This window comes from Otolemur garnettii, unplaced genomic scaffold, assembly GCF_000181295.1.
Source record: "Otolemur garnettii isolate 467f Iridium unplaced genomic scaffold, OtoGar3 scaffold00010, whole genome shotgun sequence".
Classification (NCBI taxonomy): Eukaryota; Metazoa; Chordata; class Mammalia; order Primates; family Galagidae; genus Otolemur; species Otolemur garnettii.
In genome coordinates, this window is record NW_003852405.1 from 33,327,500 (window position 1) to 33,350,395 (window position 22,896).

Consider the following 22,896-nt stretch of genomic DNA (forward strand, 5'->3'; position numbering starts at 1 on the left):
TGGAAGGCAAACTTATTTTCAGTTCAGTGAATCATAAATTTATCTTTTAAGGTTGTTTATATTTGAGGAAATATCCAAATCCTCAAATATCAGTGGAATAATTTTCTCTCAAAACCAGAGTAGAGCACTGTTGAGTATCTGCAGAGAATAGGAAAGAGAAGGGTTCTGTTTGCCAGACAGCTGTTACTCCACTCACTAAATGGATCTACCATCAAGGTCAAGGCCATTCTGGTATCAAAGTGAAAAGCCATCTACTTAACAAGCACCTGTTATTTGACAGGCACTGTTCTAAGTTTGCTAGTGAATATGTTTTTCCTAACAAACTTGTATGATATTACTATTTTTATTCTTACTTTCTTTTATCAAGCTATGTGATAAATTCTATCTTTATTCTTATCTTTGCTTGAGGAAACCAAGGAACAGAATGTTTCTAAGTAATTCGCACAAGTTCATACAGTTAGTAGCTGCACTGAGCTTTAAACCCAGAAAGTCTTATAAATCTTCATGCAGAGTCCATGAATTTAATGCCTACACCATAGCACCTAGGCCATGCCCTTCAGCATCTATCAGAAATAATTTGAAATGTCAATGTTAAATTCCAAGGACAAAGACATTTCAGGTGGTTTATAGATTTGCAAAGTAAGAGACTGTGCATACAAACATTTACTTAACATTTCCCAATTTCTTTAGTAAAGGACACAGAGAAATGGAGTCAGGTGGAAACCCGGCAGAAACAGATACAGCACGTTTCTGAGTTGTCCTCTTGGCCCCTGAGGGTGGTGACTGGGAGCAGGAAGCTGTCAGTGAGCGTGTCACAGTGGGGAGATTTGCAAGATCTGGAAAAGTTTTATTTCCTAGAGATCTTTTATACTTTGGGCTTACACAAAATTCAAAAATAAGATGGACAATCACTTTATTTCTATGTAAGGAATGTTTAAAAATATCCATCTCTCTTAAATCATGATCTTCAAAGACAGCTCTTCATTTGGATAAACAAGTAAACACAAACAAAAAACAGAGGCAGCAACTGAATACCTACCTCTAACCCTGTCTCTGCGTGCAATTCTTCAGCATCTTGAAAAGTCAATTCCTGTGTGCTCAGAGTCATCACCTTGAAATGCTGTGAAGAAGAACCCCTATAAAATTAAGCACAATTTAGAGAAACGAAAGAAACAGATACTTACTGAGGAAAAAACATTTCCAGGTCCTTTAAATTCTTTTGCCTCATTTATTCATCAAACCTCTGTGTGGTAAGATTTCTTATCCTCAATTTACTGATGACAAAACTAAGGGACAAGAAACTTAACCCGTTCAAGAGCACTCAGCTTCTAGTTACCATCAAAACACATTTTGGGTTTGTCGACCTCTCAGCACATGGTCTTTGCCATTTATCTGCTGCCAATATTAGTTATCCTCTGCTGAGTAACAAATTCACACAAAAGTCAGAAGCTTAAACCCATACGCGTTGTTGTCTCAAACTGTGTCTGTGAGTCGGGAATTGGGAGTGGTTTGGCCTCGTGGTTATGGCTCAGGGTCTCTCAGGAGATTGTGGTCAGATCGTCACCCCGTGCTGGTCACCTGAAGGCTGGACTTGGGTGGAGAATCTGCTTCTAATAGACCTCACTCCCACTCCCAGCAAGCCAGTGCTGCTTACTGGGAGACGGCTCAGTTTCCCTGTGGACGTCACCACGGGGCTGCTTGACTATCTTCATAACACGGCCTGGGGCCTTCTTGGGAATTAGAGACCCAGGAAGGAGCAAAGTGGAAGCTGCCAGGTGTTTTGTGACCCTGTCTCAGGGGTCATACTCTGTTATCTCTGCAATATCTTATTGGTTATACAAGGCAGCCTCGTTCCATGTAGGAAGGGGTGACGTGGGGGCATTGAATATTAAGAGTGAGACTCATTTGATGCCATCTTCAAAGATGGCTCTCCCACTATCTCTCTCACAAATGAGCTAAGGATTTTTTTATATTAGAAATATTAGGTGGTGCCTATGGCTCAAAAGAGTAGGATGCCAGTCCCATATGCCAGAGGTGGCGGGTTCAAACCTAGCCCTGGCCACCCCTTTCTCCCCCAAAAAAGAAAGAAATACTAGTCATTTTACTTTTCATGTATTCCCCTGCTTAGGTAAGCATCATGAGCATGAGTAAAGTAATATTTTTGGCATTAAAATATTATCCCTTTGTATAAAGTAGTCATTTCTTTTAGCACTATACTCTTTCAACATGCCTTATAGGAACAGTCTAAATGGGCATAAATTTACTTTATATACATTTACATATTGGGAAAATCAGAGTTTGGGGTTCAATTCTATAGAGGGCCAAAATTTAAGCTCTTTTTTTCTTAATAATATAGAAGGTTGGTAAAAAGAAACACACTCCTTATATGCAGTCAACAGGGCAATCTCAGGGCATAGAAAGCATCATTAAGAAAAGAACATCTTTGATGACGTGAAAGTGAGATAATCCAATGCTTGAGAACAGCACATGCACTTAGGATTAAGGCTAAAAACATAAATGAAATTATAATGGACTGACATTTCAATAAATACCCCCAAAACACAGAGTTTGTACCTGTGAAGACAGCATTACCAGGCTGTCTTAGATCAGAATATTTTTATGTGCTTGCGTGGTTGAATTTCTGCCTACTTTTTTAGATTCCTCAAATCCAGCCTGAAGTCTAGAAAGACATGTCTTCTGATTTCTCTTGATCAGTTTAACTGCTCCAGGCTTTCAGTGGTGGATAAGTTCATCAGCTTGATTCAGTCATTCTGCCCTGTATACATACATAAAAGATCACTTCATACCCCATCAACAGATGCATTTATTATTGACTAATTAAAAATAAAATAGTAAAAGAGAGTAAGTTTTTAAAAATTGTATTTTATTCATTTCACTTATTTTTGTGTCAAGGAACAATTGTGGCAATGCTTTACGAAATTTCTTAATTGCAACAGATTTTTTTTTCTTACTGGCCACCCCCATCCTAATTTAAGACACAAATGCTATGTTATAAAAGAGGTCAACGAAAATTACTCCCATGGATGAAAGGAAATGTATAGTAAAACATTAAAAATGATCAATTTATCAGTTAAAAAGCTATGTACCTCAAAAAATGGAATATTTTCCATTTAATGTATCTTTACTTATTTCAAACTTAGTCTATGCATTTTAAGTCATTCTTTATTACACTACTATAGAAAAAAATGTGATGATGATCGTTGCCATTTTGCGTTGTTGTGAAGTAATGTATGTGCATAAAACATACACAGACACGGACCAGAGGGACACAGGTGCCCACTGAATGGATAGGAGCTGCTGAAATCAGCCCTGTGGAGCATGCCGTGGTCACTCTTCATGGAGGCAGGAGGCTTTTTCAGTTGCATTTTAGGTGATGATTATTTTTCATTTCTGGCTCTACATAAGTAAAATGAACTTGAGGAATCGTAATAAAATGTAGTGACTTCCCCCCCACCCCCGTTTCTTAGTCTATATATCTACTATTGATTGTCTAGGCAGGCCACCAATTTCTTCATTGAAAGAATATAGGAGGGAAGTACTTCTCCTCTTCCTATATTTATGAGGAAACCAAGAAAATGGTTTAAAATATTTCTTCGTATGTATCTCTTTAGTAATGAATGCCATTTCTTCACTATTTTTCATGCAACTTATTTATGTCAAGATTATTAACATACTACTTACATTTGTAAGATGCATTATGATTTTGAAAGCATTTTTATATATGGTGGTTTTGCAAACTGTTACATTGTTTCACTTACATAGAGTCAACTCTTCAAGCCTGGAGTGCTACATGAGCTAGACAAGAAAAGAGAAAAAAGAGACATAAACATACAAAGTAATATAAATGGCATGACTTGCTATTATACTATTTCAAAAACACGTATAAGGAAAAGGATATACCTTACAGCCATGGTCAGCAACAATTCATGGACATGTTGTCCCTATAACTAAAATTGAAACTCAGCAAACATTAATGATATGTGCATATGGATTTGTTACATATAGGTATGCATTTCTGATCTAATATATTGCATGAATTAAATGGTATACAACAGGAAAAAAATTAAAAGATGGAAGAAAATACAATATAAATGGACTTTGATTATTTCTTCTTACACTCAGACAGGTCGTGTTGTACTGACTTTAAGATACTTACTTGCTCCTCATTTTGGAGACTATTTTGTAAAGCATGGCAGTTTAAAAGGAGAAAGTTTAAGGAATTTTCAAGGGCAATTTTCAGAAATGCAACTTTTACCCTACATGCTGACTGAGATTCTGTTTTAGAACATATATTGAACTTGAATCAGAGGATTAAGGAATGCTTCAGGCCAAAGGATGCTTTTGTGCTGAACCCTAAATGGTGAGCAGCACTTCCAAACACTGCAAGGGATGGAGGGTAACCACAGGCAAGAAAAGTCCATGGTCAATGTCATGCGAGCATTATGGACAGAGGGTTTTTAAGTCTTAGTGAGCAGGGTATGAAATCAGATACAATAGGCATCTCAGGACCAGACTTGGAGGGTGTTCAGTTGTATAAGACATGGGGACTAGCTTCCATAGCATTGGAAAACTATCTTTGAGAGTGGTAAAATGATCCATTCCTGATATTCACATAAGGCTTCTTAGAGCAGGTGAAGGTATAGATAGGAAGCTAAAATACAGCTTAAACTTGAATATTGAATGTGCGAGAAAAGGAGGAAAGAGGAAAGGTGATATTTGTGTATTTCAGTGACTAACAGATGCATGGGTTGGACAACTTGAAGAGAATTCCAAGTTCTCCATCTAGACAACAAGGTGAGAGGTGAGGCCCCTGGTTGAGGAAAGAGGCTTGGCAGGACCTACTAGAATTAGAGTGTTCATACTGCAAGAGTCTACCAGTGAACAGATGGGATTTCATTGTGTTCCTACAATTCTTAGTGACTGTTCCCTGATAAATACCTGAACTTACCACGTTATAGGGAAAGCCTGCCATCGGTTCTTTGCTACATCTGGAATAAAGTCCTGACACCACAGGGTGGCATGTGAGCCCTCCACGGTCTGCTGGCCCCTCTGTTCCTCTCTCCTTATGAGTTTTGCCACTGGGGCCATAGTCATCCTGAACTGCTGTAGCTGCCAAACTGCGACATGAGCTCTCTCTCCAGGCCTCTTCCCTGTTGGCACCTTTGTCAGCCCCTCACACACAGACCTACCCTGGCTGCCTTGGGCCATCTGCCGTCCACTAACCAGGCCTTTCATCTCCCATGCAGATGTCATCTTCTCCAGGAGAGCTGCTCTGAGCTTAGCACAGCTGGGGTGGAAACTCTCCACATGTACTCTCCTGCACCCAGTCTATCAAACCATTGTTAAACCACACTCAACTCCCTATCCTTGGCCACCTCTGCTACTAACTTGTAACCTCCTTGGGATTGAGGGTTCTGCCTTGTTCCCTATAATGTCCCTAACACCTAATGTGGAATTTGGTGTGATGAACACACTCTGTTGCAAGACTGCGTGACAGCATTTTAATAATTATCAAGTAGAGCCACTCTTACTTTAGCACTCTTGCATACCAGTAAAGGAATATTTGCACAAATGAATCCTGTCACCCTAGATTGGTGAGGCCTTTTAAACCCAACATAGATCACTAAAGAAAGGAAGCTGAGTTTGGTTGCTCAAAGTCGCCTTCTCAAGATTTCTTTTCTAGGAATGTAGTCTCTGCAAAATGTCTGTGTTGTTATTTTGTGGGATGATATTTTAAAATCCTGAACACACGGATATTAGCAAAGCTGTTCAAGAAGGGTAAGAATCCAGTCACAGGCCAGGTTGTCACGGATACAGGGACTCAGGGCAGGTAGGGAGGTTGACACCCGCACTGCAGCCTTTGTTTATTTGATGTAGAGTTAAAGGGTAATATCCTCTCCATGCAATTCAAACCGCCACAAGCAAAGCAGCCCAAAGGTTTCTAATCTAAAACAATTAATTTCATTAAAATTGATAAAGTAAACAAGACATACATTTTAAATAGCTTAATAAAGTCTAGATTCATTACAGTGTCCTAATATATTATAATAACATTAATATATTCAAATGCACAACTAAAGATAGATACCCCTCGAGGGAAGACAATGATGGTGATATTCTCCAGTCTGCTCCTGGAATAAATGATATCATATTGTTTTCCCAGCCCTAAGTCTTAAGCAACTCAGTAAACCAATAGGTTGCCATAGCAGCATGTGCACATGAATTTTCATTCCTCACTGGTGTCTAGGAGTTCTTCCTCCTCCCTCGTTTCACTTTTTTATTTTTATTTTTTGTTATCTACCCTGCACATCTGTGAAAAGCCTCCATGAGATGGATAATGCACCTGTAATTGATACTGGAGTTGGCACATCTCGAAATCATGATGCCAAGATCTTTTCAGTCACTCTCCTAGATCTTTTCTTTAAAAATAATTTCCTGTATGCTCAATGTTTAATATTTTGCTGCTGTGTAAGAGGAAATGTATCTGTGCTGCCTAAGAAACAGATCCTATTGTTGAACAATGGTAACACCTATGATCATCAAGTGCTTACTGCATTTGACATACGCAAGCATAGATAATACACATTATTATATATGTGTATATATATATGTATATATATATATATTTAAACCATGTTGACATTGACACTTTGCATTTGGCTTCATTTTTTCCCATTTCTCAAAGGAAAAAAAATAAGAATTACGAAATTATGAAGACATGATTAATTCAGGCAATTATGCAACAATTATTCCTATGTACCTACTAAGAGCCAAGCACTATAGACCATGTTTAGAATAAAACGAATACCAAAACTAGCCAGGAATCTTGCCCTGATGCACTTCCACTCTAATGCGCAAGCTGGACCCTAATCAAAACTCACACACATACATGTAAACTCACACCTGACGTGATGTTACAAAAAGTATTTTGATGTCGTGATGATGATTTGGCCAAGTCTGGCAGAACACAGTATAACTCCCCAGCATCGCTACAACTTGAACTTTAGAGACAAATTGGGAATGACTCTACAATATTGCACTTTGTCACTTGGCTAGGTCACACTTTGAGGAGAGATTTTCTCCCGCGAGTGAACCTAGAGGAAGGACACAAATAGTAACTGGTGCTGAGGGTATGTGTACATTGGGGGGTCATTTGCAGAGTGGGGAAGGAAGCCTGCCATGGGCCTCCACCTCAGACTCCACTGGGGGCTGAACACAGCTGGAGGCTGTGCTAAAAGTCACAAATAGTCGGGAGGCCTCTGGTCCACAGGACTGTCCAGACAGCTGTTGGACTGAAGCTTGCTTGTTGTTTGACTTGTACTCCATCAATTTCCCCTTGGAGGGAGCCGGCCTCTCCTGGCGCAGGTGCCACACACCACTGGGTTGTTTAACTCCATTGATTTTCTTCCCTGGCTTAACTCTGTTTTCTCGAAGAGTCCATGATTTCTGATTTGCCTCTCTGAACTCAGATAAAATATTTTAGTTTTACTTGGTGATTTAAGTCCCAAGTGTTATTTGGGGAGTACAATCAATAGTCAGAGTACCTGGATTTGAATGTTGCTTTTGTCACTTATCAGATAGTGAAGGATAAATTAACATAATCTTTCTAGACATCTCTTTTTCTCATCTGTAAAATGGGGCTGATAACACCTCCTTTTTAAGGCTGCTGTGAAAATCAGTTGATAAGTACATCTGAAAATCTTTAAATGCTTAAGTGTGTGTCCATTTCCCACACTCTTAACACCAAACATTTCTGTGTACAGTGTTGAAAATTTATAGTGTTAGGTTACTTCAGTCAAATGTGCTGAGAACTGCTAACGCTGTCCACGCACATAAATCATATTTGTGCACTCTGAAAAAACCAGAGCCTGGGGGGGGGTGTGTGTGTGTGTGTGTGTGCGTGTAGGAGAGAGCTTTATCCTTGAGAGAGGCATTCTGGAATGTGTTATAGATGGGACCTGAGTGCCACCTCAATGTCACCTTCAGAATTTTAGGTCGAGGTGAGATTCTTGAGATATTAACTATGTTGTCTTTTCCTCTTTGTTTCCCAATACTTCTGAACAAAACAGGCATTTCATTATGTCATGCACAAATAAATCACCATTTCCATCCATTCTTCCATCACCCAGGCCCTTTTTGAAATCTCTCTCTTACTTTCTCTCTCTAATTTTGAGCTGTATCTTTAGTTCATACCATGCCTTGGAAATCCATGATCCTACAATCCATTGCCACCAGTAAGTTTGCTTCTGTTTGTAAACATAACTTATTATTCAAGGACTGTCTTCCCCCACCATCTAATACCAAATATTGGATAATAAGACTGTATTAATCCTATCTACTCATATGACAAGTTATATTGTGATCATATGCTCTCATAATTCCAGTCTGATTAAAGAATTACCATTATTTGAGAGTATTTCCCTTACTCCTATCCCATATTACTTTAATAGTTTAAATGTTGTTATCTGAGACACTCTAGTATATGTTTCCTGCAATTAGCAATGGAATTGATGTGTGGCTATTTTCATCTGAAAGTTAGGCTTTTTAGAAGTATTTGTTGTCATTTCTGATCTGGAAAGACAATGAACAACAGTCTTAAAATTTGGGTTGAGGCTGTATGTATATATGAAGTGAAAGAGGCCCAGCATAGCTGCTTTATTTACTTTTGCAATCTTGACGGTCGGAGCTGATGGCTATGTGGTCAGCTGTTTATGTGTGATGATGTTGCTACAGGATCTTCTGGTCATCCTGGACAACCAGGGCCTGAAGGAGGTTATGACTGTAAAGTCTGTGAACATGTCATGAGTTGGAAATGTAAAGACCGCCAGTTATCAGCGTGCTTTCCACGTGCTACCTCTGAGCGACCCTGGAACATACAGGGGACTATTCTAATTCAGAGCTAGTTAGTGAGCTGGGCTGTGTCACTAGGAGCTGACAGCAACTGCTGGCAAAGCAAATAGGCTGCCGTTCACAGATTTGTGAGGCATCCGTGGAAGGCAGATGCACGAGGAGGGAGAGTGATGGGTTTGCTACAGAGCAAACTTCTACTGGGGTCAGAGCAGAGGGGACAGCAGGCTCCACAGTAATAGATGAATCTTAGGACCATATTCCCTGTGACAAAACTGCAACACAAGAAAACCACCAAGTATGTCCAGGTAAGCATCATATGCTACTTACCTATGCTGAAGAAATGGACGCCATATTTAACTCCTAGCTCAGTGAAATTTGTTTCCTTTTCTTGAAGGGAGGGGCTATAAAAGCTTCTTTTATTCTATAATCTAAGCAAATGTAAGAATGACTCTCTTTATAGAAGTGTAATTATAGACAATCATATTTAATAAATCTGTTTCATAAAGAAAGAAGTTCACCAGTAAGGAAATCTTTTGTAACTCATTTTTGGTCAAAGAGTGAAATCACCTTAGGGTCATACATGACAAAACTTCTGTGTCTCCAATATCTATGTCCAGTGACTAAGGGTCGATGTGCTCATACTGACAGTGTCCCTTTGTGACTAAAATAGCCTCTGGTGTAAATACTTATGTACCTGTCAGATTCTTCCCCTTGGCTTTGATCCTCTCAAAGGCATAGGTCGTGTGCTGCTCAGCTGAGTCCCTAATCACTCAGGGTAGCACTTATCTTTGTAGGAATTTAATGAATATTTTTAGAATTGATTTGAATAATTGAGAAAGTCTGTCCTCATACCCCAGATCCCTGCAGGAAAATCACAAAAGTACATTCTCTAGAAATAGGCACTGTCTCAGACGTCACTGTCCTTCAAAGTCAGCTTTGCCAAAGTCCCTCCAGCTACCTACCAGGCGGAGACAGGTTCTCAAGTGGTGTTTGAGGTGTCAGCACTTCTAAAACTCCCAAGGAGAGAAGAAAGTAAGATTTGGACTTCTCCAGTAATCTCAGAAAGGAAGTTTCCCCTAGAGGGAGGACAATTCCCTCGGGGAAGGGCCTGTGCCTTTTTATTGGCCATAATCCCCTGCCTGGCTGAGCCGCGTGGCAGGGTGAGAGCATTACGGTGCCAGGCTGGTGAGAAAGCTCGCAGCGCTGCTGGCCGGAGGCCAAAAGTGGGCCTGTGCACGCAGAGCGCGGACACGCCGCACGATTCAGCAACATCTGTGTCTTTGCCTGTAGGTACATTAAAGGGCAGGGATCGGAAGCTAACTCACCCGGAAAGGCAGCCAGAAGGCGCGGAGGCAAATGGTACCACGGAGCGTCTGAATAGTCTTCCCTGAGATTTCTTCCCCAGCGTCTTGCCAGTTGACGACTGTAGTTAATATCTTCTCAATTCTTAAGCAGCTAAACAATCTCGGTTTCAGTAGATGGAGCACAACAGGGACTTAGGGGTCCAGGGAGTCGCTGAGCTCTCTGGAGAGTGTGTCTACAACATGGATGTGAGCAAACTGATTTGAGCCTAATGGGGAAGCTCACAGAGCAGTTTGTACGCACACGACATATACGGACTAGTTAAAAATAACGTTATTAATGGGATGCAGAAAACTATGCAACAGTCACTGCAGGAATTTAGCATAAACGTTGATAGCTTTGAAATATGAGACAAAGGAATAAAGCTGCCATATCCACACTATTTTATGCCACATTTTCTTACATCAGAATTGGAGAACATTAAATTTATTACTCAAGTTGTTTAATGTTTATTCAACTCGAAGTTTTATTAACCTGATTAAAGTTTGTGTTTAGGATAAACCAAACTCAGCTCTTGTGTGAGATGTGAGTAATCCCCGGAGAAATCAAGCGAGAGGATTTTAACCTGCATCTGACTACATTATAGTTTATCTACTTTGATATGCAGACCACACAACCTAATGCAGAGGAACTTGACTTAAACTCTCAAGGGATGCCATTTACAACATCTTCTTCAAGAAAAAAAAATATTTAATACAAAATCTCAAACATATCAAAGAATAAAAACCAACAGTCCAACATTTGGACTCTAAGTTTCCATTGTGAGCAGAGCAACCCCAGTAAACCAGGGGTTGGTTAGGGACAAGCTGGTATCTAGTTGCTATCTTCATTGTAGCAGAATTTATATTTAGATAATTTCCTGAAGAGGCCACGGAAGGGGGCTTACCAGTACCTTTGGGGGAACGTCACCTATACCCTACTGACCTATGCACTATTTATTATGTGACTGGGGCACCAGGATTAAGTGCTGTAGAAGATTCAGATATCAGAGGGGGTGTGTCAGCTTGTCCCTGCCTTTGGAGGAGTTGAAAAAAATATAACTTAGTAGCTTTTGGGGGGGGGGGATGTGAAAAGACGTGTGCATGGAAACCCCCAGAGAAAACAACGTGGAGAAACTTGGAGAGAGAGGAGAGTTGTTTAAGGAGCATTTGACAAGGAGAGAGTGAAGAATCTGCCTGACGGAGACAGAAAAGGCACAGGAGACAGGGGGTGGGTTCAGGAAAAGGGGGTGGGGGGCTCGGGATGCGGAACCCATGCCAGCCTGAGAGTGAGGACCCCTGGTGGCCAGATGGCTGATGGAAACAGTCTGTTGGGCCGGGAGGGTGCAATCAGGTGACGAGAATTTCATGTTGAAGTCTAGAGAACTTAAAGGACCTTCCCTTGCACATTAATAAAAAATGGCAGAGATGCGACTCAACTTCAAATGCTGTATTTAATACTATCCTGTTAACTCCTTGTAAGTTTAATGGAGGTCATCTGTCTGGGTGTTTCATGGCAGCAGTGGAATAGTGTCCGACTCTGGATTCAGCACCATTCTCCCACGGTTGTAGGGTTGACTTTCATGGGAGTTATTCAGTCACATTATCTGGAATGGTCTAGACATACTCTAGCCAGCTGACCTAGAAGCACTCACTTGTACTTAACAGTGAAATGTTTATATTCATTTCCCTTTTACCCTTTCTTGACTTTATTTAATAGATGAGATGTTATTGCTATGGTGTGTTTAATTTTCTAAAAGGAAACTCCCTTCCCCAGATCTACTAATGTAAGGACAACACAACTGCACCGTTAGCATGCTCTGTGCTAACGCAATGTGATGGTGTTGTCTATGGGTTGCCATGACAACCCCCTCGAAGATAAAAATGAAACTGGCATTCATGGTACATATTTTGTTTTCTAGGCTCTTCAATGGCCAACAAGGAATTATTATTCAAAATTTTAGCACAAGATCCATTCTCACTGTCACCAATGTGACACAGGAGCACTTCGGCAACTATACCTGTGTGGCTGCCAACAAGCTCGGCACGACCAATGCGAGCCTGCCTCTGAACCGTAAGTAATGGGGCTGCCCAGATGCTCCCAGGGGGCTTTGGCTCCTGCACATCAGTGGATGTAACCCGTGGAATATGTTTATTTTAGAACTCAGCCCACTAGGACACATTCCTGACACAGAGGAAGCTTTGCCCCCAAATAAGATGGGTGTGGTTCCTGTAGGAGCCTATGTCCACAGAGAAAGAATATCTTAGAGCTCAGAAAAGGGGAAAAATCACTCAAACATAAAGGCTGACTGAAAAGTGTCTTCTCACTAAAGACCGTTGGTTTTGTGGGATTTTGCTGCTGCTGTTTTTTCTAATGAGTTGAGTTATTTTGAAACATAGGTTAATATGGCTTAAATTTACTCTTGGTTGATTTTCATCAGACATTTATCTGGGACTAGCCAGAGTTTTACATGCCATAAATAAAATAGTAAGTAAATTATCATGGACAAAATAGTCTATATATTTTTACTAACATTTTTACTCCAAACTGCATTGTGAAATACAGCTTCAGGTTTTACTCTAATAAATGCTGCATTTCTAATGTATTTTAGTTCATAAGGACTAGAAATGAATAAAGAGAGCAAACACAGGATCAGTTAAAGCAGTGGTTCTCAACCTTCCTAATGCCATGACCCCTTAATACAGTTCCTGTGGGTCGTGACCCGCAGGCTGAGAACCGCTGAGTTAAAGGGAGAGACGCTCACACTAATGCTTCCTCCTCTAATGAACTGCAGTGTTTCCAGAACCAACAGATCGTTATGGCCATAAAATATTCCTAATTTTGAAATCAAGTGTTTCTCAAAATGTTCAAAGACCACTAGAGTCACACAATGCCCTCTGAACCATCCTTATCATAGATAGTCAATATTTTATATTCACCTGGCACATGTATACTTACATTATCATCCCGTGACAGAATCTACCCCTGAGATGCTAAGATTGCAGAGTTCATCACAGACAGGTTCGCTTCCATATTCCAGAAGCAAGGATGCAATCTATGATATTCCTACTAATCAACAATGTACTAAGTCTCATAATTTATGAGTTTTTGCTTATCATAATTTAAGAGCCTCTTATGTTTAAACAAAATACATCAGTTTGCATCACATATTTTACTATTCCAGCTTAATATTCCTTAAGATTTCTTAGTACTCAATTCTGGAAGAAAGACATATGCTTGCTGGAGTTTCTTCCATGAGGATGACTTACTGAGTGTAATTATGAGTAATAGAAACCATTGAAAACATCATGGAACAGTGTGAATTACAATTTAATGTAAATATTGGTACTTCTTTGATATATTATTAATATTTTAAATGGTTTAAATATTCAGCAGCCTAAAAGAATAAATGAATTAACAAAGCAAAGTAAAGAAAATTTCATGGCCTGATAACATAGTAAGTTTTTGCTATTTAAATTTCTAAATTATATGTAGTATTCTGATTTCCAAAACTGGAGCATAGTAAATGTGATACATTAAGAACAAACATCACGTAGTGAAATATTTGTTTTACTCTGACAACCTGCACACAATCATCTGGAGAGAATGCACTGCTGAAAGTTTTCTAAATGTAAAATCATCCCAGTCCATCTCACAATCCCTCTCTGCCACGAGCACCTGCTTTGTAACCTGCTACTCAATGTTGGCACAATTTGATGTAGTCAACAGCATAGCCCTGAGAGTCTGAGGAAATTTCCCTCTATTCAGGACTCTTGTATGACCTCATCCGAAGCTCTTATTACACTCAGATTTCTATTTTGCAATATAAATATTTTTATGTATTTTCAGCTCTCCACCAAATGATAAGTTCTTTAAGAAGACAGCATCAATGTCTGACTAGTTATTTCATCTCTCATATCACCAAGCACAGTGCTATTTGATAGGCAATTAGTAAATCCTTAGTGAACAGGCGAATTAAACATTAATAAGGAAATGAGTGAATGAGTAAACAAATGAGTGGGTGAACTATTTTTTTAGCTGTAGACTGTGCACTTGTAACCCCTACAGACATAAGGCCTTATTGCTGTAATTATAAATAACACTTATAGTTAGCTCATTCTGGACCAGACCCTATGCTAATTTCTTTGTATGAATTTGTTCACTAATTCCCACACAATCCAACAAGTTATAGTCTATAATTCCCCTCTTACAGATAAGAAAACGTGTGAAGAGAATATTAGTGTGGCCAAAGGGAAATGGTTAGTAAGTGACAAGGTAAAGACATGAACCCTGACAGTTTGGCTTGAGAGACCGTAACTACCACATCTCACTGCCTCTTACTGTGAACACAGAATCACCAGCAGAGTGAGAGATAATCTGTACTATTTGCACCATAGTCTTCAAAAGATAAATCTCTGCATGTTACTTAATTGTTACTCTTATGTTTTTTACTGTCTTCTCTTTAATAATTATAGTGATATTATTCAATATTTGAAAGCTCTTTTTAAAAATAAATGTTTAAGTATAAAGAACAACAAACTATATACGAAATTTGAATATATAAAAGTTGAGTGGGGTTGATATCTATCTAAAAACTTATTATGCAAAAATGAGACTTAAGGACAACCAAATACACATTTTTAATAAGGTTTTGAATTTCCTCAGTATAGTGCAATTACCCAACAGGCATTATGAATCTGCAAACTATCAGAGGCTGCCAAAAACAGCATACACATCGTATGAAAAGAAAATACTGTATTAAAATTGTAATACTCACAATATACTAATAGTGTCTGTTGTCTTATATATCGTATCTTGTATCTCTTGTGATTGCGGAAGTCAAACATGACTTGTTTATTACAATTTTAATACAGTTTTTCCTTTTTTTAAATGTGTATTTTTTATATCCTCTGTATATGAGAAAAGGCAGTTTTCTTGAAGTTCATAAGATGCTAAGAGAGAGGATAATATGTCCCTCAAAAAGAAGTCTCCCCACATCTTCACAAAGTCTTTGAGAGGAGCAATGCTCAACCTCTAAAAAGGACTCAAGATTATAAGCTGGTTGATAAAAACGTGCAACAGAGTTTTAGCCACTGGGAATTCATTTTTCATCTATACTGTCTAGCATAAATTCTGGACTATTATAATCTACATTTCTTATTTATAATAATTCACATTTTCCAGATCACCAAAAACATAAAAGGAAAACGGCAGTTTCATTACTAAGACTTTCCTAAGGGCGTACAGCACACTGGTTGTGTGAAGGTGTACGGGAGCCTGTGTGCGCATGTGCTGGAGCCTGAGTGCGCATGTGCGGGAGCCTGCGTATGTGCGGGAGCCTGCGTACGTGCTGGAACCTGCACATGTGCGGGAGCCTGCGTATGTGCTGGAGCCTGTGTGCGCATGTGCGGGAGCCTGCGTTTGTGCGGGAGCCTGCGTACGTGCTGGAACCTGCGCATGTGCGGGAGCCTGAGTTTGTGCGGTAGCCTGCGAGTGCATGCAGGAGGTTGTGCATGTGCTGGAACCTGCGTGTGTGTGTGTGTGCCTGCCTAAGTGTCTTTCTCATCATGGGAGTCAAGCTGGTCTTGGTTTGAATCCCAGTTTTACCAAATAGCAGTTATGTGTGACTTTGGGCAAGTTACCAAAATTCCAAACCTTCAGTTAAGTCGTTAATAAAATGAGGGTAATCAGCCTCCTCCTCCCAGGGTGGGGTTTGAATGAGGTGATATTGCAGCACACTCGTCACTCAGCCCGGGACAGAGGAAGCATTCAATAAACGCTGCCATCATTAGAGCTTTACACCCCCCCTCCCCCACCCAGAGCATGTGGTTAAATTCATTTGAAAGAAAAGTATAGGTGACTGACTTTGATGACTGGTGGCTTCGTACTTTACTGAGAGGTAACTGGGCCGGAGTGGGCCAGGGAGAGGGCATGCAGACGAAAACAGTGTCCCAAATCGAGCTCGTAATTTAACCTTCTTCCTTGCTCAAGGCATTCACCGAATTTTGTGATAATTTTGGAGAAATCTAGAAGATTCATAGAGGAAAAGCAGAAACACTACAATAGTTCTATTTTTAAATTATTCATTTAATAGCAACATTCATTTGTCAAATATATATATATATCTGTGTGTATATGTACACACACACACACATATTGACATCCTACATTTTGCAGAGCACTGTGGCAGGCGTTGGAAAGAAAGCCTTGTTGGGACTGGAGTCCTGTCCTTAGAGAGTTCTCCGGGAGTGAGAGGAGAGGAAGGAGAGAATGAGCATCCGTGATGCTGGGTGGTCAGTGGTACAGACCGTCCAGGCACAGTCAATGGTCTCTGTTGGTGGGCAGAGAGGATGTCTTAATCTAGTCTCTAGGGGCATGAGACTTTCATCTAATGCAGCTGGTATCACCATTTGAATTATAACTGAGGTACAGCTCAAAACCCCCACGTTAGCCATCACTGTCTTATTGTCAGGCTGTCAGACAACACTCATAAGCACAGGGTACAGCGGCACAGGTGTGGGGAGGATCACGTCAGTCTCAAAGGCTCAGGATCAGTTAGAGGAGGGGCCCCTGGGGTAAGGGTGACTGGCGAGAGCCTGGGTGTGCTAATGGTGATAGAAGAGAGAAAGAAACACTGTCGTGTGACCTAGCTCGTGTAAACAGGTGGCCATGGCTGGTGGCAGCAGTTCACCTGCCTCAGCAGCCAGTACTTCAGAAGGCCAAGAGGCAGAAGTCGCTTGAGGCCAGGAGATCAGGAGTTCAAGACCAGCTGGTCAACATGGTGAGACTGTGTGTACACAAAATACAAGAAAAGTTAGCTGGGCATGTAGTTCCACCGACTCAGGAGGCTGAGGCAAGGGATCACGGAAGCCCGTGAGTTAGAGGCTGCAGGGAGCCGTGATGACCCTGCTGCACATCAGCCTGGGCAGCAGAGTGAGACCCTGGGTCAAAAAAAAATGACGTGGATGTCTGGATGAAACAATCTGATATATATGAAGACACTGCGTTCCTTAATTTAGTCAGAGTAAAAGGGGAAAGGAAAGTATTGAGCCATGAGGCTAGACAACTCAGCAAAGATTAGGGCAAGAAGGGTTGAAAATACGTTTGGACTTGATCCTGGTTTTGGAGAGTCATTGATGGATTTAAACAAGCGAATGACATCAACAGATTCGGTTCCCAAAGCACCTTCTAGGACAATCTGGATGCTAAACCCTGGGACTACGCTTTCAATCATAAAGGCAAACAAAGGTAACTGTACAAAAATTAATCGCAGAGGTGAGAGAGTTGGGGGTAATTAAGAGATAGGAGGCAATGAGCAAATCTGGAGAAAACGGAAAGGGAGGGGAAGGATGTTGAGGGCCCCGATGTTGCGTTTGGGTGACGTTAGCTACAAGATGAATGCAGAAGAAGGACTGGCACTTTTAGATTTGGGGACGAAGTAAAGACTAGAAGTCGGGAACAAGTTCAAATTTAGATATTCTCCATTTGAGGCAATGGCCAGGGGGTAGCTGGATAAGAAGTCCAGGATGGAGACCCAGACTTGAAAGTTAGAAACACAGAGCTGGTGGTGTCAGTGATGAGAGTGAATCAGAGTTCTCATAAAGGCCACGTAGAGTGAAAATAGGAAGAAGGACAGAAATCCGAGTGAAGTCAGATGGAAGAGTGAGGGGAGAGGAGCTCTGCTCTGCTCCACTCCACGCAGACGCAGGTCAAGTCCATGCAGATGGGGACACCGGATGCCTGAACTCTCTAGAAGCAGAGAATTTCAAGGAAACCATCTCAAGAAGAACGTCCATGCTACGACAGGTCAGAGAAGGTCAGGAAATCAGTGACTATCTCCAACAGTCATGTAGTTATTGGTGATCTTTGGCAGAGTAGTCGCTGTGAACAGCTGAGAATAGAAGCCAAGATTGTGTAGACTGAGGCTAAGAAAATAGATGAGGAAGCAGAGTCCTGGGTGGCAAACTACCCTTTCAGGAGATGAGGCTACGGTAGAACCAGGCAGGGCTGACTTTGTGCCTTGATGCTCCAGCAGCTGGTCTGACTGCGCGTCTCTGATTAACGGCCCCAGCGGTTGAGGGTATCAGCAGCTCCCCGCCTGCACAGACCGGCGCCCCAGCCTCGGGTGAACTGCATTTGTCAAGCTTTCTCTTTTTTCTGCAAGTTGCCTTCATTCTCAGCTTCAGAGAAAGAGTTGCCTCTTTCTCACATCTTTTTTGGATCCTGGAATACATAAGTACGGGCTGTGATTTCACATCGAGACATGTTAAAGCCCTCTCTATTCCATGACCTTTAGGCTTTGGGCTGTGATTATGAAAGAAGCTATAATTTTAAGTGGAGATTATGATAGTTATTTCATCAATAGAATTACCTTAAATTACTTCAGGTAAAGAATATACTTTCTCAGGTAGAGAGAAAGCCAACTTTATGGTGGCCGCACTATTGGAGAGCTGATATACAAACAGGATCACTCATCTTGTAGATTATCTGTCCAAAAACTTCTGAAACACATCTGCATTTTTAAAAGTACAAAGTGAAAGTGAAGAGAGAGGCAAGGAGCGAGCGAGAGAGAGAGAGAAAGAGAATATTCTGTGGCTCCCTGTAGATCATCACTCAGAGAAGAAAACAAAATTGAGAACGATGGCAGTGTGCCAGTTATTCATAGTAAAATTCCTTATTAAGTAAAAAGTTTAGGATTCGGAACTGTTATTCTGTGGTTATTTTCCACCTGTGTTTCTTTGCTTCCTGAGCATAAGCAACTGGGTAGATGTTTCTTCTGAGTCTATTCCTTAAAGAATGTGAACTGAATGGTCCCATCCTGCCATCTATGGGTCCAATTCATCAAACGTGCACTGTCCCTGAGCCTGAATTCAGCAACCAGGGAAACGTGGCCATTTTCATAATTAAAACGTGTCGTGTAGACCGTGTTTCTCTCTTTTGCTAAAAAGCAAATATTCAGTGTAGGCCATATATTTAAAGACTTGCCATCGAAAGGAAACAGGAGGAAGAATTTTAGTAAAGAAGCAGGAAAGTGGAATGAGCAAAGTGCGAAAACCACACGGCCTCTGTTTAAGACAAGCTTCTCCTACGTCTAAGACAGGAACACATTTGGGACAGCTGTAGCCATAATGCTGAAGAGGAATCTTTGCTTGTAGCCCCCAAATAGGTAATAATAATATTTCCACAATATTCCACTCCATGCCAGGGTAGAGAGTCAAATTCTTTGCTTGACTATAGGTCCTAGTGATGCTCCAGGGATCACTCTTTCTTTTCACGCTCACACACACACACATTTATTCAAAGTAACAAAGCATTTGTCTCAGAAATATTACACATAAAACATTCAGAGGATCCATCGGAACTGTCTTTTCCATGCCTTAGAAACCCTGTGGAGAGAATAATGAAGTTCCAATTTTAAACGCTTTACAAAATCAGTGCTATTTAACTTTCTGGAATGTCTCCCTTCATGGTAAAGGCCATTTCTTCCCTGCCTAATTTGATGGGCAACTCCTCTTTTAAACAAGAAAAAAATAAAGACATAGCTTGTACCTAAGAGTGAAATAGAAGAGGTTACTGGGTTACTGTGATGTAACAGCCTCTTCCTGTTTAAAGCTCAGTGATGCAAGCAAGTGGTCCGTTTTGAGTGCTCTGTTGAGTGCAGAAGCTGCCGTGCCCTGGCAGGTAACAGTCCAGCTCTCTGCCTGTTTCAAGTGTCCCCACGTGCGGGTAGGGAGCTGTAAGGGGGCTCGGTTACCTGTGCCTGCTACAATGAACTCTTAGTCCACATGAAGGGCAATGCCGCAAACGTGAATGAGTCATATTTTAGATCTAAATTTATATCCCTACCCGCAACTTAAAAGAGATAGGGTTTCCATTTTAGTAGAAAGAGGCAGTAATACATTGACACTTTGTGATAACTGAAGACAGTTCTGTGTGAGCAAACTTGCTTTGTCCTCGCAGCTTTAAGATGTTAACGAAAAGGCTTTCCCGCATGTTCTAATATTAAATATTTGACAAAAATTAGGTTTTCAGTGGTAGGTAGATTTTGAGACAGCTGCACAGCCCTCTACCAAAAAAAAATACACACACAGACATAATCCTCACACACTTGGCAGATGTAAACAAATGTGATAAAATGAATATGAGTAAAACAAGAAGACTTCTTCCTCCCAAACCTTTATCTGGAACCATGTGTATTTTCAAGAGGGTGGATACAAAATCTGGCCATGGAATGGCCCCTGGAGAGTTACCACCCAGGAGGTTGCGGCAGTCAGAATGACCGTTGGCGCCTCTGATACTCCATGTCACCAACCTGCCACCAGGGAAAACCAAATGCGGATTTAGTTGCTTTTGTCAATCGAGAGAAATTTAGAGTTGGAGGATGCCTCAGAGCTACTTACCGAGTCAAGTCTTCAGCAAAGGAATCTGTCCTCCCCCAAATGAAACTCACACAAGCTCTGACCATGTAATGAAGATAAACTTGGAGTCAGTTTGATGTATTGGAAGGAAATCTGGAAAATCCTCTTATTTCCCTCCCCATCACATTACATAGCGATTTTGAAGCCTGTCAAAATATCAGAGTTCCAGAGAATTCATTTTGGAATCTTCTCGTTTACACCAATTCTTTCCTTTTATAGAGGAGGGGAGTGAAGTCAAACGAGGGTGAGTCAGAGCTCAGAATCAGAGAGCACAGCCACAGCTAGAGTTCCGCTCTCCCTGCCCTGCTCAGAACCCTTCCCGCTACACAGAGAGAACCAGAGCTTAGAGTAGTGCAGATCGGAGCTGAAGCTATAATCCTGCTCCAGCCTCTCGGACGGTCCTCTCCTTCTCAATCTCTGAACCGTAGTCATCTCACCTATAAAACAGGGAAAATAACTTCTTTGTATAGGATTGCTTATGAGGAGTAAATGGCTAAACTGCCAATACGGTGTCAGCACAAAACGAACATCCATCCAATGTTGGCCTCCTTTCTCTTTTCTTTCCTGTATTATGTGTGATCCCAACGCTGAAGCGTAACACAGCAGGCTGAGGTCTATGTAACCTGAATACCTGTGCAGCCTTACTTCACTGGGAATCCAAATTAACAGTGCTGGCTCTTTGCCTCATGTATTAATGCACCCTTGTATATCATTATGATATTGTCCTCTTTATTAGAAGTATTAATTAAATCAGCCATGCACATAAACATTTACTTGTAATGAGTAGAGGAAAAAAGGGGGCAGGTTGATAGAGAGGGTTGTTCAAGATTAATTTCTCTACTGATGTGTTTCTCCCAGGTTAAGAGGCAATTTGACAGCTGCCTTCTCAAGCTCCTGGTACCGCACGTACATCCCATGGCTGAGCAAGGGTCAGTGCTGCCTAAGGGAGAGGGAGCTTCGGTGTTGGTGACTGTCATTGACCAACCTTGAAATGCAGTGAGCTTACGAGAATTAAGTACCAAAAAGACACAGGAAAATCAAAAAGTGTTTCAAAGTAATCATAAAACTTTATTAGCAGCCCTAGCCTAGGAATCAGACTGGCCTTAAATTGGAGAGGTCCTTAGCACTTAACTCTCTGGCCTCAGTTCACCCGTCTATAAAATGAGGAGACTGCAATAAGTAATGTCTAATTTATCTTTAAGCTGTAATTCTGTAAGATCCTAAGACATCTATGTTTTTAAAAGTAATACCCAAGTCATGTTCGACTTCTGCAACATACAATAGGGAAGATGACAGATGTTATGGGTATATATTGAGTATTACAATTTTAATACAGTTTTTTCTTTCTTAAAATGTGTATACATTTTGGGCGCCCTCTGTGTGTATGTATGTACGTAGGCACATGCGTGTGTGCATGTCGTTATTTTAAAAGTTAGACGTCTTAAAAAGTATAAGTTCCTATTATCATTTTCCCTTCTGTGCATTTTTGCCATTGAACTCAAAATTATTTTTTATCAACAGAAAAACATTCATTTCAATGTACTTGTCTCTGTCTGTGGTGAGTTTCCATAAAACTCAGCTCCACAGCACCAGCCTCGTCATTTTATCATCTCTACACAGAATTTTACACTCCAGAGAAATCCCCTTTATGTTCCCACTTTCAATTCTGTTGGCCAGTAACCTGTGAACAGGCACTAGAATAGGCCTCTTGCTCACTATTTTATTTCACACCCACTCTAACCCTATAACAAATTAGCCCAAGATGCAACCCCACGGATAGGAAGGTTGTGGCTGTTGTGGAGGGCCTTGTAAAAATGAAAACATGCTAACGCGTCCCGCCTGGAGAAAACTATGAACGGACTTCTTCAGCTGTGACTTTCCTGCTCTTCTCTGACGGAGTCTATGGCAGGTGCATTGAGACATTTCCCTCCGCCATTCTGAGAAGTCCCCCGAGCATCTTACCCAGCATGCACTGTCCCCCCGCAGCTGGGGCTGGACCTGCAGCTGGATCTAACACACTGAGCAGTGATTAGGGGGGGAAGTTGGGGACAGTCTCACCTCCACCTCAGTGCCATGATTTCTTTTTCTGAAAAATGGAAATGTGACCCCTAACAAAAGACCCAGAAATACGTGTCAAGAAAATGATTACTATGAAATGCTGAGGACTATTATTATTAAAGTTCTGATACTATTATTTATTAAACTTCTGATTTCTGTTAGTGTGAAACATAGTTAATAAAATATTTCACAAAAAGAAAAAGTAAAG

The 22,896-nt window shown here is 40.9% G+C and overlaps 1 protein-coding gene across 1 annotated transcript in view; it reads left to right on the forward strand.

The window, feature by feature from the left end:
- The window catches only part of NEGR1 (neuronal growth regulator 1), an 811,656-nt gene that overhangs the window by 625,606 nt on the left and 163,154 nt on the right, over positions 1 to 22,896 (forward strand). The window contains exon 6 of the mRNA XM_003784223.3: positions 12,134 to 12,285. Coding sequence (XP_003784271.1) covers positions 12,134 to 12,285 — 152 coding nt within the window. The remainder of the gene's footprint in view (positions 1 to 12,133; positions 12,286 to 22,896) is intronic.